This window comes from Salvelinus fontinalis, chromosome 2, assembly GCF_029448725.1.
Source record: "Salvelinus fontinalis isolate EN_2023a chromosome 2, ASM2944872v1, whole genome shotgun sequence".
NCBI classification, from domain to species: Eukaryota; Metazoa; Chordata; class Actinopteri; order Salmoniformes; family Salmonidae; genus Salvelinus; species Salvelinus fontinalis.
In genome coordinates, this window is record NC_074666.1 from 73,870,477 (window position 1) to 73,885,883 (window position 15,407).

The 15,407-nt window shown below is 43.0% G+C and overlaps 1 protein-coding gene across 2 annotated transcripts in view; it reads right to left on the reverse strand.

The window, feature by feature from the left end:
* The window catches only part of LOC129825368 (transmembrane protein 104-like), a 78,900-nt gene that overhangs the window by 13,797 nt on the left and 49,696 nt on the right, over positions 1-15,407 (reverse strand). For both annotated transcript variants that reach the window (XM_055885428.1, XM_055885436.1), the window contains exon 9: positions 3,529-3,622. In XM_055885428.1, coding sequence (XP_055741403.1) covers positions 3,529-3,622 — 94 coding nt within the window. The remainder of the gene's footprint in view (positions 1-3,528; positions 3,623-15,407) is intronic.

Consider the following 15,407-nt stretch of genomic DNA (forward strand, 5'->3'; position numbering starts at 1 on the left):
CACGTCATTAACATGAATGAGGATCTCTTGTTCATGCTTATAAGGGGGCTTTAAGGTGCAGAGAAGGAATCATAGGATGATTCGAAGATACCTTGTACATGAAGGTGTAAAACCATGGGCCTAATCCAGAGACGTATTCACAGTGCATACTAATGACATTCTTAAAACAATCATGAATCCCATCATCGTGACAGAAATAAGAGGATTACTATTAGTTTCACTGTATCGTTAAGTTGCTATTAAATTCCTCCCTTGAGACCAAAGCTTTGCTAAGTCACAACCTTCGCCAAGACATAAGCTATGCTACAGTACACGCGTATGCATTCAGGTCCAACAACGTGTCCAATTCAGCAGCTTCAGTGGGTGAAAAGAGTGGAGCTAAATCAGAGTGAGGAGAGGAGTCAGAGGACACGTGATAAAATGGATAACAGGTGAAATGAATCACTCCCGAGTCCCATTTTCTTGCTGCAGAGCAACGATAAAGTACAGTATCTTTAACAGGACAGACAATCAAATAAATAAATAAAATGCCTTGAGAGCATAACACATCCTCTTTAACCACAAGGCCCTCGAAATGACCACATACATAATCAAAATCGCTTTTAAATGGGAAACGTTCGAAGAATTGGAAAACATAGTTTACCTCGCAAACATTGAACTGGTGCCAAAGGCTGTAACTTTGAAAGAAGGACAGCTAAAGATTGTATAAATGACCCAATAACAGTCATGGAGAAAAAACCCAGAATACATTCTGGCTGACGATGCATTGGCTCGGTAATCAATTATTTGCCTTGAAGTGGTACCCTTTGTGCTGAACCCACTCGTTCTCTAAGTTTATGGCCAGAGCATCATGTCATAAACTAATATATACACTGAACAAAAATATATACGCAACATGTAAAGTACTGGTCGCATGTTTCATGAGCAGAAATAAAAGATCCAAAAAATGTCCCATATGCACAAATAGCGTATTTCAGTAAAATGTTGTGTACACATTTGTTTACATCCCTGGGGACAATAAAAGGCCACTAAAATGTGCAGTTTTGTCACAGAGGTTTTGTCACAATGCCACAGATGTCTCAAGTTGAGGGAGCATGAATTGGCATGCTGACCACAGTAAATCCTCCAGATCTGTTGCCAGATTAATTTAATGTTAATTTCTCTACCATAAGCCGTCAGTGTAGATAATTTGACAGTACATCCAACTGGCCTGTAACCATGCTAGCCCAGGACCTCCACATCTGGCTTCTTCACCTGCAGATCTTCTGAGACAGGATGAAACCCGATTTTAACTGTACCGGGCAGATGTGTGGGCGAGCGGTTTGCTGATGTCAACATTGTGAACAGAGTGCCCCATGGTGGCGGTGGGGTTATGGTAGGAGCAGACATCAACTACAGACAACACAATCACATTTTGAATGCACTGAGATACCGTGACGAGATCCTGATGCCCATTGTCATGCCATTCATCTGCCGCCATCACCTCATGTTTCAGCATAATGCACAGCTCCATGTCGCAAGGATCTGTACACAATTCCTGGAAGCTGAAAATGTCCCAGTTCTTTCATGGCCTGCATACTCAGACATGACACCCATTGAACATGTTTGGGATGCTCTGGATACGACCTGTACGACAGCATGTTCCAGCTCCCGCCAATATCCAGCAACTTCACACAGCGGAAAAACATTCCACAGGCCAACAAATGCACAGCTGTAGTCCGTGTCATGTGAAGTCCATAGATTAGGGCCTAATAAATTGATTCAATTGACTGATTTCCTTAAACTGTAACTAAGTGAAATCTTTGGAATTGTTGCATGATGCATTTATACTTTTGTTCAGTGTATTTATGCGTTACCGAATGGAGTAACATTTTTCCATTTGCCGGATGTATTTTTTATTGCGCATCCAATTACTCTTGAGACCTTTGTCAGGGAGCTCTCTCTTTCAGGGTTGGATAGGCTGGTATAGCCAGACAAACAAGCCCTAACGGTTTAGCAGCAAATCTAGTACAGACAGATGCTGTTTCTGTGTCAGAATGAGACTAGAGAAACTGTAGAGACAGGGTGGAGAGGTCAGACAGGCTATGCTGCCCCTGTCCTGATAACAGCACCACACAAATTGTCAGAAAACTTTTCAACACGAATTTCAGAGCAAAATCAGTTGAATACGTCTTTAGACAGCCACTTGCCTTTCATGAAAAATAATCTCAATAAAAGCAGTACTTAAATTGATCAATTAGGTTAGGTCTCCAGTGCTAATTCCTCTGAGATGAGCTAAACATTAGAAACGTACCTAAACTAAAACAAATACAAAATTGTTGACACTAGAGATTTAGGACTCAAGCATGCAGTCTAGCCCATTCATTTTTCTTCAGCCGTCTGTACCTCCTAAACTTCGGGCTCCTAATGTTTTTCTTATAGGATTTTAAATGGTCTCCAACCCTGTATTTGATGGCTGCATAAACCCCTCAGCTTTCAGTGCCTTATGCTTTGAAGGCAGGCCATCTATCCCCATGCTCCGTGGCACCAGTGCAGTAAGGAAACAAAGAGCTGCCACTGCGGCCATTTTGAATCATTAGCTGGTGCTGTAGAGAGGCCTGCAGAGGTGACACAGCCAATCAATCACAGGTAGAGCTAGGGGAGGGCGGGGATATAAAAGGGAGTGGGAGGGTGTAGCCAGAATCCCAGGGTGCTTTGTAGATAGCCAGATAATGGACAGTGTGTGTTGTTTATGTGCACGCAACTGTGTGTGTGTGTGTGTGTGTGTGTGTGTGTGTGTGTGTGTGTGTGTGTCTCTCTCTCTCTCTGTGTGTGGGTGTGTGTGTGTCTGCCCTGTGTGTTGTTGTGGGTGCCAGTAGTATGCCCACACGGGGGTGGCGGCAGAGCCATGATTCAGTAGTGTTGTGATTTTAACAGCAGGTCCAGGACGGGCGGTTTATTTTTTCGTCCGTCGCCCTGTGAGTGACGGTCCAATCAGGCCTGGGACGGGCTGTCAGGCCTGTCAGGCTGAGGGATGAGAGGAGATGGGAATCAGGACACGGAGCGGGACTGCCGTATGATCGACAGACCCAGGCACAGGAGCCACGGAGAGAAGAGGGGAGAGGAATGAAAGAGGGAGAGGAGGACTGCTCCCACCAAGGTTCAGAACGTCAGCCAGGTGGAATAAAGTGTTTTTTTCCTAAACATTTGCAACAGTGACAAAGCGCAATCTGGGAGAAGGTGGGGGACCGTGACCCGGGTATAATGGAGTGTGATATTTAATGGAAGGAAAGACACACCCTCCATCATGCAGACAAACTTGGAAGAGATAATGCACATTAAAGCGCTTTTTAAATAAATACCCATGACAGATTTACCGTTTCGATAAAGTTCCTGGGAATTTCACAGCTTGAATTGCTCTACCTACAAAATAAATTGAGATCCACATTTAATGTGATTATTTGAAGATGCGTGCCTCGAGTCTGTCCAGAGCAACCTTTATCAGCCTATGGTGTTTGTATTCCTTAAGGTAAGATAGGTTACTCTTACCGATCCAGCGCATGAGTGAGGTGAGGATCTGGAGGTATTTAGTCTTCTGAGCATCGAAGAAGACGAAAGGGCCCAACATCACAGTGAAGATGCTCTGTAGAGAGGGAGAGATCATCTTAAAACACATTGGAAATCACTTTATACAACATATTTCACAAACCAGTGTGTGTTTGGGTTGCGTTTATACTTCCACAGCATGGGAAATAAATGACAAAATGGTACAATTGTATTTTTTCCAAGATGAAAATAGAGATAAAACTCTGTCTCATGAGAACATGAGGCTATTTATTCCCTCATCACCCAACATACACTAAGATGCCAAACCACAAAATAAAACATGTCAGTTGAAATTCTATGAAGCCATCATAGTACCGATTGCCTCATAACAAAGATAGGTCTTATCGAGAGTTGCAATTATCAGTGGCATCAGCCCCCTCTCCCTCTCCCCATCTATCCCATTCTCTCTGACAATCCCATGTCTGATAGCAGTTGAGTGACGTGTGATCTCAAGGCCAGTCACTTCAGTGGCATGTCATCTGAAGAGGAGCCTGCAGGGTAGAACTCACACAGTCAGACACAATAATCTCTAACAGGGCCTGGGGGTGAGAGCTCAATCAGGAGACCAAAGTGGGGACAGAAAGACAGAAAGATACAGATGGAGAAATGTTCCACTCAGAAAACTCATCTGCTCCAGTCACTCTCCATCTCCAGGACCTCTGACCCCTCCCATGAACCTCCCTAACTCCACCCAGAGCTCTCCCCTTCCCTCTGTGCTGTATTTACAGGGTGGGCCCATGGGTTGTGAGGGCAGGACACAGAGGTCAGTGTTGGTGACATAAGTGTGAGACAGGACAGAGAATGTAGACAGCCTCTACCTGCACAAGGAGGCCATCCACTGGGGACAGGGAAGGGTACAGTGCTGGCTGAATGCTAATGCCAAGGACGCAACAGAGTGAGACCAGCCAACAGGGAAGGGTGGGACCAGACTCATTTAAGACTTTATTATTTCCAGAATTATGGAGGAGAATTGTGAATCCCACGTGTCAGGAGATGAAAGTGCTAAATAGTACTTAATACCAGCTACGGGTGACTGCTACAAATCAGTGCAGAATTCCAGAAAATGTACTACATCTTGGAGCGACGGACATAAATTTGCAAGACTCATTCATGTGTAATGGAGGAGGCATTATGGAAAGTGTGGAGTGTCCTAAAGAAGGTTAAGTCGTTAACGGTTGAGTGACAGTGAGACATATTTCAGCGCTGAATGGTCAGCGGTGTCTGGGTCTGTCTCTGTACCTGTGGTATGAGACAGTCTAACGTGCCATACTTCATCCTCCAGCCAGACAACAGTCCATCACAGGCCTGATGATACCTCCCATCAATCTGCCACCAAGTGATGGACTGCTACCACTCTTGGCCTGAGAAGACATGGTATATGCCATCTCAGAGGTGGGGGATATGTGCTTGTCAAGAATAGGGCGGCAGGTGGTTAGAGCATAGTGTTAGGAGTTAGAGCGTTGGACTAGTAACCGAAAGGTTGCAAGATTGAATCCCTGAGCTGACAAGGTAAAAATATGCCGTCCTGCCCCTGAACAAGGCAGTTTACCCACTATTCCTAGGCCGTCATTGAAAATAAAAATGTGTTCTTAACTGACTTTCCTAGATAAATAAAGGTTAAAAAAAAAGAAAGGGCCCTCAAGGCTTTACATTGGAGAGAGAGTCTGGACCGGACAAAAACCCATATAAACAGAGATTCTCCATGAACGTGAAGAGCATGTTAGAACGGGACCTTTTCACTGCCATAGCTGAAGGCCACATATGGTCTCTACAGAAAAGGAGATAGTTCTGTGGATGAGACTCTGGTGTTAAGGTAGTGTGCATGTGGCTGGAGGGGAGAGCTGAGTGTGGCTGCTATGAACGAAATACGTTTTTAAAACAAACAAAAAAGAAAACAGGAGATGATGCAAACGTCTGTCTATCTCATGAAAGAGAAAAGAAACAAAGTTATCTTTTTTTTTTTTTACTGATCTTGTTTATAAAAAAATAAAAATAAGAGTGGGGAGGCATAGTGTCTGTGGGGAGGCTGATGAATTTCACCCTTATTGTGCAGTCAGCACCACACATGAATCAAGACCCCTCCTCTAACCAATTACAACCTCCCACCACCACAGCCAGACAATAAGGCCTCAGGACACTGGACTGCACTTAACCACAGCACAACAGCCAGAGGAAGCAACACAAAACAATTCAAATGGATAAAGAATACGAACAGCAAAAACAGCTCTGTGCTGTATCTTGATAAGGCTGTCGGTGAAGGCCAGCAGTGACTTACAGAAAGTTGGAGAGCCTTTCATCTCTGACAGAGAGAGCAGAGAAGGAAGAAATAATTTTGCCAACAAGGTTTTGTGATGGAAATGACAAATAGGATGGGGAATGGGATGGCATCACACTGGCAAGCGACGCCAAAGCCAGGACCGGAAGGGAAGGCTGGCAGAGGGGCCAGGGTTGGAGGCAAGAGAGGCATGGCTTGTGTACAGTATGGGGAGGAAAGGAACAGAGAGAGTGTGGGCGAGGGGAGAGGGCATCAGGTGCCATGTGCTGTAGGGTGACTCAGACCCAGTGTTGGCAGGGCCTTAGGAGCAGGAGGGCACGGGGGGGGGGGGGGGGCAGAGAGAGACGGAGGAACAGAGCAACATGAGGCACTGCTGCAGGAGATAACACTTTCCTAGTCACTCTCTTCAGAACCTATAACTACACACTCTGCACCATTACTATAGGACGGAGAAGTAGCCTAGAGACAGGGACAAGGAGGTGAAAAGGCCAAAAGAAAGCTAATTAAAATAAACGCTGCAAATTCAGAGCCGTAGACGGACGTTTGTAGAGCAAGGAGGCCTACAAACCTGACTCAGTTACACCAGCTCTGTCAGGAGGAATGGGCCAAAATTCACCCAACTTATTGTGGGAAGCTTGTGGAAGGCTACCTGAAACTGTTGACCGAAGTTAAACAATTTAAAGGCAATGCTACCAAATACTAATTGAGTGTATGTAAACTTCTGACCCACTGGGAATGTGATGAAAGAAATAAAAGCTGAAACAAATCATTCTCTCTACTATTATTCTGAGATTTCACATTCTTAAAATAAAGTGGTGATCCTAACTGACCTAAGATAGGGAATGTTTACTAGGATTAAATGTCAGGAATTGTGAAAAATGTAAATGTATTTGGCTAAAGTGTATGTAAACTTCCGACTTCAACTGTGTGTGTGTGTGTGTGTGTGTGTTAATTGTTGTGACAGGACAAATTATAATGGCATGGGGATAATATCAGTCTTCACTAATCAACGACTGGTTCATTCATGGCTTCTGACTGAGACTTGAGAACAACATCACTAATAAAGCAGTTGGGACTGTGATTCAATTCAAGTCCATTTTGGGCTAGCTATTATCATCCTCAGAACCAATGACAGTGAAAACATGTCCTTTCAAATCCCTAGCCCTCAGCGCCATCTGTGTTCAGTGATCTTTCATTTGAAAGGCGGTTCTGCTATTAATAAGGTTTGGTGCAGACAGAGTCAGTGCCTACGGGCCAGCCAAGCACTCAGGTGGACTTATTTAGGACTGTCAAGGAGACACAGGAAGCAAAGCACTCCCTGACAAATATGCAAGGGGGAAAAACATAGACAATATAGGTAGAGTTCAATGTCTTAGGAAGATTGACTGGCACTTGGTTTCGATGCATTTAATTCTACGTTCAAGATGCTCTACTGATTTGTTAATTTCACTCTTCCCCGCGCTGCTCTGAAATAGATTTTTGTCTATGCATGTTCTTTCCTGACCAAGAGTGCTTACGTTTCAAATTTATGCAATAAAAGTATCCATAGTGGGAACAAACCCTGTCAAGGAGAAAACATTATTTTCCTTCCCTCTCTTCGCAGTGTGCTGATGATTTTGTTCCGGCAGAGTGACACCCTCAATCATGACTAGTAGTGTTTCTTTTTTGACGACAATGACATTCTTAAGCATCAGCCATTTCTTGCCTCAATATCAGACAACGGTGAGCAACACCAAACCTGCCACAATCACACACTTGCGTGAAATGCAATAAACAATAAGTCAGAGATAAAAACTGCAAAAGTGACCAGGCTGACGACGGATACAAACACTGATTTATTCTATTACCCCGGCTGAAAGGGTACACTCGCTCTCCACAGACCAGTAGAGCACTTCTGGAAGCAAGAGACAAGCAAACAGACCCCTAAGGACAATATCCTATCTGATGACAATGACAGGAGAACATGTAGTAGTTCTGTATTTGCCATAATAATTAGTCAATATGCTGTTTGATGCCAGGTGAACACACAGTAAAATTGTGTTTTAACCACAATTCTGGCACTACACACAGACCCTTAATTTAGATAGTGACCAATTTTCCTGCACGCAGCTCCCCAGGACTGCCACCCACAATTGCCAGCCTGCACAGAGACACACAAAGTTGAACTTCACTCATCTTTACCAGTTTGTTTGCCCCAAACGTGTACATTTCTGGACATTTTCAAAAGCGAGTCAGGTAAAGAGCTTTTTATGTCTGGGGGGGCTGTGTTGTATTTTAAGACAGGCTTGTACAAGCTAAGAAGCCAATAGTGAGGGTAGCATACAGTTTTATATGAATATTCATTATAATAATGTATGGGGATAATAATACATTTTATTTTGTAAAGTGGTTTCTTGCATTAAGCACAATTCAACTACATTTTCAGTTACCTCCTTGTCTGAAGGACAAGTAGCTAAACAGGTTAATGTCAGGTCCTGCATGTTTTCAAAAGCCTGGAATGTAGACTTACAATGAACACTGCATTGGCTGCTACTGTAGGCTGTATCATAGAACAGCTTTCAATAGCTATTTCCATGTTAAAATGTTATGGGATGCATTTCTCCATTGTTTTTGATGGTAGGCCACTCTTGTAGGGCCTGCATTATGATCAAATAGCCACAGTAGTCTACTTGGCCACTGTTAAAACTTAAAAAGCGGGTACAGCCAGTGTTCACAGTAAAAGTGCCGGAAGTTGCACAGAATTTCTACAAGGTTCAAGTTTGTGCTCAGCAGACCTACAATTTAGCTCAGTGCCGAAAAAAATGATGGAACATTGATGGTGACCCAGAAAAAGAGAATGCTCAAAGGACACCATCCGTTTCTCATCATGTCCCAACGTCAGGACCAGAGGGCCTGGAGATCTCCTGCCGCCTCCTCTCTCACATTCTCCATCTCTCTTTTCCATCTCTCGCTCTCTTCCTCTTCCCACAGTAGGTACCTCCAGCAGGCCATCCCACTCCAGACAGCCATGTGGCTACAGTAATGAGCTCCCCAGCCGAGCAGGCCACCTCCTGTGCATGGTGGGGAGGTGAGCTCATTCACTGGAGTGCTGGGAATGACTCACCCACCTGTCAGTTCAATCACCATGGGACTAGAGTCACCAAAGTGCTGGAGAAGAAGACTTTCCGGGTTTGGTGCTTTTGTTGAAAGTGCCCTCTCAGTTTGGTTATAGAGCTGAGAGATGGTGTGTGATCATGAAATATACTAGTAGTGTTGTGGGAACTACACATTCATTGATATCAATCAAACTTAAAAACTTGTTTAATCTGCCGGTGTCCATAATCTCTCCAAAGATCATGGTGGAAAAAGTGGCTGACAATCAATGTCAACAAGTAATCACTATTTTATGTGAAAGATTTGTGTGTGAGGGAGTCATGTGTGTGCAACAGCCTTTGATTAGCTTTGCGTCATCATTCCATCTTTGAGTCAATCCGTTGGTCTGGTTAATCACTGCATATGTGAGTATTTCACGTGGGCACTTCAGCCATTACAGTTGGCCCACATAACATATCTCTGATCCATGCACCCATTTGAATAATTAACCACCATATTGGTTACCTCATTCTGGAGGGGTCAGCCAGATTCTACCCCCACCCAGCTGTCTTGGTGCTCTAGGATAGGTTGGTTACAAGGATTGGATTCAAATCAGAGTACTGCATGACTTGACTGCTAAAAAGCTGTTTGGCATCTTGCTTTTATATTACTTAGTGTTCTGGCCATTGTGTTATTGCTGGTGTTTGGGTGGAGGCGGAGGGGGTTAATGGATGAAAACCCGGAAGCCAGAGACCACTCATGGTGAATTCTCTGCGGTCGTGGTCATGAGAATGCCATGTGGTCATGCAGCCTGGAACACTGTAATCCACCCACCATCAAAACAGCAGAACAAGGATTACTATTCCCAATCCCCACAGTCCCAAGATCCCCAGCCATTTGTTTGAGATGTTAATCTTCATTCCGGACAGATTTCACAAACCTACATGGGTGGGCGGGAGGGAGATAGGATTCCATTAGGGCTCATTTCTGACTAATGAGGATAAACGATAAAATACATTAAATAACCACTCAACTGAGGTCACCGGTTTCCTTTCAACTTCCATCGAAAGAAAAGGGAAAACAAGAGAGGTTGTGTGGATGCGGTTCTACTGATTTATACAGGCACAGTGGAGCGAGGTTCCATCTTTTACAATGTGTTTGTTGATTTATACAGGCACAGTGGAGCGAGGTACCATCTTTTACAATGTGTTTGTTGATTTATACAGGCACAGTGGAGCGAGGTACCATCTTTTACAATGTGTTTGTTGATTTATACAGGCACAGTGGAGCGAGGTACCATCTTTTACAATGTGTTTGTTGATTTATACAGGCACAGTGGAGCGAGGTACCATCTTTTACAATGTGTTTGTTGATTTATACAGGCACAGTGGAGCGAGGTACCATCTTTTACAATGTGTTTGTTGATTTATACAGGCACAGTGGAGCGAGGTACCATCTTTTACAATGTGTTTGTTGATTTATACAGGCACAGTGGAGCGAGGTACCATCTTTTACAATGTGTTTGTTGATTTATACAGGCACAGTGGAGCGAGGTACCATCTTTTACAATGTGTTTGTTGATTTATACAGGCACAGTGGAGCGAGGTACCATCTTTTACAATGTGTTTGTTGATTTATACAGGCACAGTGGAGCGAGGTACCATCTTTTACAATGTGTTTGTTGATTTATACAGGCACAGTGGAGCGAGGTACCATCTTTTACAATGTGTTTGTTGATTTATACAGGCACAGTGGAGCGAGGTACCATCTTTTACAATGTGTTTGTTGATTTATACAGGCACAGTGGAGCGAGGTTCCATCTTTTACAATGTGTTTGTTGATTTATACAGGCACAGTGGAGCGAGGTACCATCTTTTACAATGTGTTTGTTGATTTATACAGGCACAGTGGAGCGAGGTACCATCTTTTACAATGTGTTTGTTGATTTATACAGGCACAGTGGAGCGAGGTACCATCTTTTACAATGTGTTTGTTGATTTATACAGGCACAGTGGAGCGAGGTTCCATCTTTTACAATGTGTTTGTTGATTTATACAGGCACAGTGAAGCGAGGTACCATCTTTTACAATGTGTTTGTTGATTTATACAGGCACAGTGGAGCGAGGTACCATCTTTTACAATGTGTTTGTTGATTTATACAGGCACAGTGGAGCGAGGTACCATCTTTTACAATGTGTTTGTTGATTTATACAGGCACAGTGGAGCGAGGTACCATCTTTTACAATGTGTTTGTTGATTTATACAGGCACAGTGGAGCGAGGTACCATCTTTTACAATGTGTTTGTTGATTTATACAGGCACAGTGGAGCGAGGTACCATCTTTTACAATGTGTTTGTTGATTTATACAGGCACAGTGGAGCGAGGTACCATCTTTTACAATGTGTTTGTTGATTTATACAGGCACAGTGGAGCGAGGTACCATCTTTTACAATGTGTTTGTTGATTTATACAGGCACAGTGGAGCGAGGTACCATCTTTTACAATGTGTTTGTTGATTTATACAGGCACAGTGGAGCGAGGTACCATCTTTTACAATGTGTTTGTTGATTTATACAGGCACAGTGGAGCGAGGTACCATCTTTTACAATGTGTTTGTTGATTTATACAGGCACAGTGGAGCGAGGTACCATCTTTTACAATGTGTTTGTTGATTTATACAGGCACAGTGGAGCGAGGTACCATCTTTTACAATGTGTTTGTTGATTTATACAGGCACAGTGGAGCGAGGTACCATCTTTTACAATGTGTTTGTTGATTTATACAGGCACAGTGGAGCGAGGTACCATCTTTTACAATGTGTTTGTTGATTTATACAGGCACAGTGGAGCGAGGTACCATCTTTTACAATGTGTTTGTTGATTTATACAGGCACAGTGGAGCGAGGTACCATCTTTTACAATGTGTTTGTTGATTTATACAGGCACAGTGGAGCGAGGTTCCATCTTTTACAATGTGTTTGTTGATTTATACAGGCACAGTGGAGCGAGGTTCCATCTTTTACAATGTGTTTGTTGATTTATACAGGCACAGTGGAGCGAGGTACCATCTTTTACAATGTGTTTGTTGATTTATACAGGCACAGTGGAGCGAGGTTCCATCTTTTACAATGTGTTTGTTGATTTATACAGGCACAGTGGAGCGAGGTTCCATCTTTTACAATGTGTTTGTTGATTTATACAGGCACAGTGGAGCGAGGTACCATCTTTTACAATGTGTTTGTTGATTTATACAGGCACAGTGGAGCGAGGTACCATCTTTTACAATGTGTTTGTTGATTTATACAGGCACAGTGGAGCGAGGTTCCATCTTTTACAATGTGTTTGTTGATTTATACAGGCACAGTGGAGCGAGGTACCATCTTTTACAATGTGTTTGTTGATTTATACAGGCACAGTGGAGCGAGGTACCATCTTTTACAATGTGTTTGTTGATTTATACAGGCACAGTGGAGCGAGGTACCATCTTTTACAATGTGTTTGTTGATTTATACAGGCACAGTGGAGCGAGGTTCCATCTTTTACAATGTGTTTGTTGATTTATACAGGCACAGTGGAGCGAGGTACCATCTTTTACAATGTGTTTGTTGATTTATACAGGCACAGTGGAGCGAGGTACCATCTTTTACAATGTGTTTGTTGATTTATACAGGCACAGTGGAGCGAGGTTCCATCTTTTACAATGTGTTTGTTGATTTATACAGGCACAGTGGAGCGAGGTACCATCTTTTACAATGTGTTTGTTGATTTATACAGGCACAGTGGAGCGAGGTACCATCTTTTACAATGTGTTTGTTGATTTATACAGGCACAGTGGAGCGAGGTACCATCTTTTACAATGTGTTTGTTGATTTATACAGGCACAGTGGAGCGAGGTACCATCTTTTACAATGTGTTTGTTGATTTATACAGGCACAGTGGAGCGAGGTTCCATCTTTTACAATGTGTTTGTTGATTTATACAGGCACAGTGGAGCGAGGTACCATCTTTTACAATGTGTTTGTTGATTTATACAGGCACAGTGGAGCGAGGTTCCATCTTTTACAATGTGTTTGTTGATTTATACAGGCACAGTGGAGCGAGGTACCATCTTTTACAATGTGTTTGTTGATTTATACAGGCACAGTGGAGCGAGGTACCATCTTTTACAATGTGTTTGTTGATTTATACAGGCACAGTGGAGCGAGGTACCATCTTTTACAATGTGTTTGTTGATTTATACAGGCACAGTGGAGCGAGGTTCCATCTTTTACAATGTGTTTGTTGATTTATACAGGCACAGTGGAGCGAGGTACCATCTTTTACAATGTGTTTGTTGATTTATACAGGCACAGTGGAGCGAGGTACCATCTTTTACAATGTGTTTGTTGATTTATACAGGCACAGTGGAGCGAGGTACCATCTTTTACAATGTGTTTGTTGATTTATACAGGCACAGTGTAGCGAGGTTCCATCTTTTACAATGTGTTTGTTGATTTATACAGGCACAGTGGAGCGAGGTACCATCTTTTACAATGTGTTTGTTGATTTATACAGGCACAGTGGAGCGAGGTACCATCTTTTACAATGTGTTTGTTGATTTATACAGGCACAGTGGAGCGAGGTACCATCTTTTACAATGTGTTTGTTGATTTATACAGGCACAGTGGAGCGAGGTTCCATCTTTTACAATGTGTTTGTTGATTTATACAGGCACAGTGGAGCGAGGTACCATCTTTTACAATGTGTTTGTTGATTTATACAGGCACAGTGGAGCGAGGTTCCATCTTTTACAATGTGTTTGTTGATTTATACAGGCACAGTGGAGCGAGGTACCATCTTTTACAATGTGTTTGTTGATTTATACAGGCACAGTGGAGCGAGGTACCATCTTTTACAATGTGTTTGTTGATTTATACAGGCACAGTGGAGCGAGGTACCATCTTTTACAATGTGTTTGTTGATTTATACAGGCACAGTGGAGCGAGGTACCATCTTTTACAATGTGTTTGTTGATTTATACAGGCACAGTGGAGCGAGGTACCATCTTTTACAATGTGTTTGTTGATTTATACAGGCACAGTGGAGCGAGGTACCATCTTTTACAATGTGTTTGTTGATTTATACAGGCACAGTGGAGCGAGGTACCATCTTTTACAATGTGTTTGTTGATTTATACAGGCACAGTGGAGCGAGGTACCATCTTTTACAATGTGTTTGTTGATTTATACAGGCACAGTGGAGCGAGGTACCATCTTTTACAATGTGTTTGTTGATTTATACAGGCACAGTGGAGCGAGGTACCATCTTTTACAATGTGTTTGTTGATTTATACAGGCACAGTGGAGCGAGGTTCCATCTTTTACAATGTGTTTGTTGATTTATACAGGCACAGTGGAGCGAGGTACCATCTTTTACAATGTGTTTGTTGATTTATACAGGCACAGTGGAGCGAGGTACCATCTTTTACAATGTGTTTGTTGATTTATACAGGCACAGTGGAGCGAGGTACCATCTTTTACAATGTGTTTGTTGATTTATACAGGCACAGTGGAGCGAGGTACCATCTTTTACAATGTGTTTGTTGATTTATACAGGCACAGTGGAGCGAGGTACCATCTTTTACAATGTGTTTGTTGATTTATACAGGCACAGTGGAGCGAGGTACCATCTTTTACAATGTGTTTGTTGTGTTTCATTTATGGAAGACTGCTTGACAGGATATCGGCATCTCGCATTGAAAAATCAGCATGTGCACAAGCGGATAGGCTAACAAGATGGACGACTGCTCCAAACCAAACATTCACATATTTGAATAAAAACGCTAGGTCCATTGATTGGCCTTCAACCAAATTCAACCCAACTCAACGAATATTCATTGTTAATTCATTGTTAAATATTCAGACTCCCTTCATTCTCAGAACCATCACAATCTCTACTCTAAAACAAAGGCTTGTTCTGGCGGTGTTTCCTGTGATTCAGAGAGGGAAAGGATTTGACCGTTCGGAGTGACTGTATGACTAGAACCATGGGAGACTGGGTCAACGTGTGATGAACACTGAAGCGACAGTGTTTCTCCCAGCTGGCCACTGGCACTCAGTGGAAGGACGTTATACAGCAACAGGAGGAGTGTGAAGGTATGGTGGCGAACACAGAAACTATGATCCACTACTGACAGCACGGGCCCACTGATATCAGAGAACTAAGTGGGCTCTGCCAAGGCTGTTCATCGCTGGGCTGTTGCTTTCACTCATACTCATAAGTGACACTGATGATGAGCCTCAATAGGATGTATTGAGAATGTGAGAACAAAAAAAAATAGGGTTATTCCCAACTCCGAGCATGCGCTGACCAACTGGCAAGTGTCTTCACTGACATTTTCAACCTCTCCCTGACCGAGTCTGTAATACTAACATGTTTCAAGCAGACCACCATAGTCCCTGTGCCCAAGAACACTAAGGTAACCTACCTAAATGAC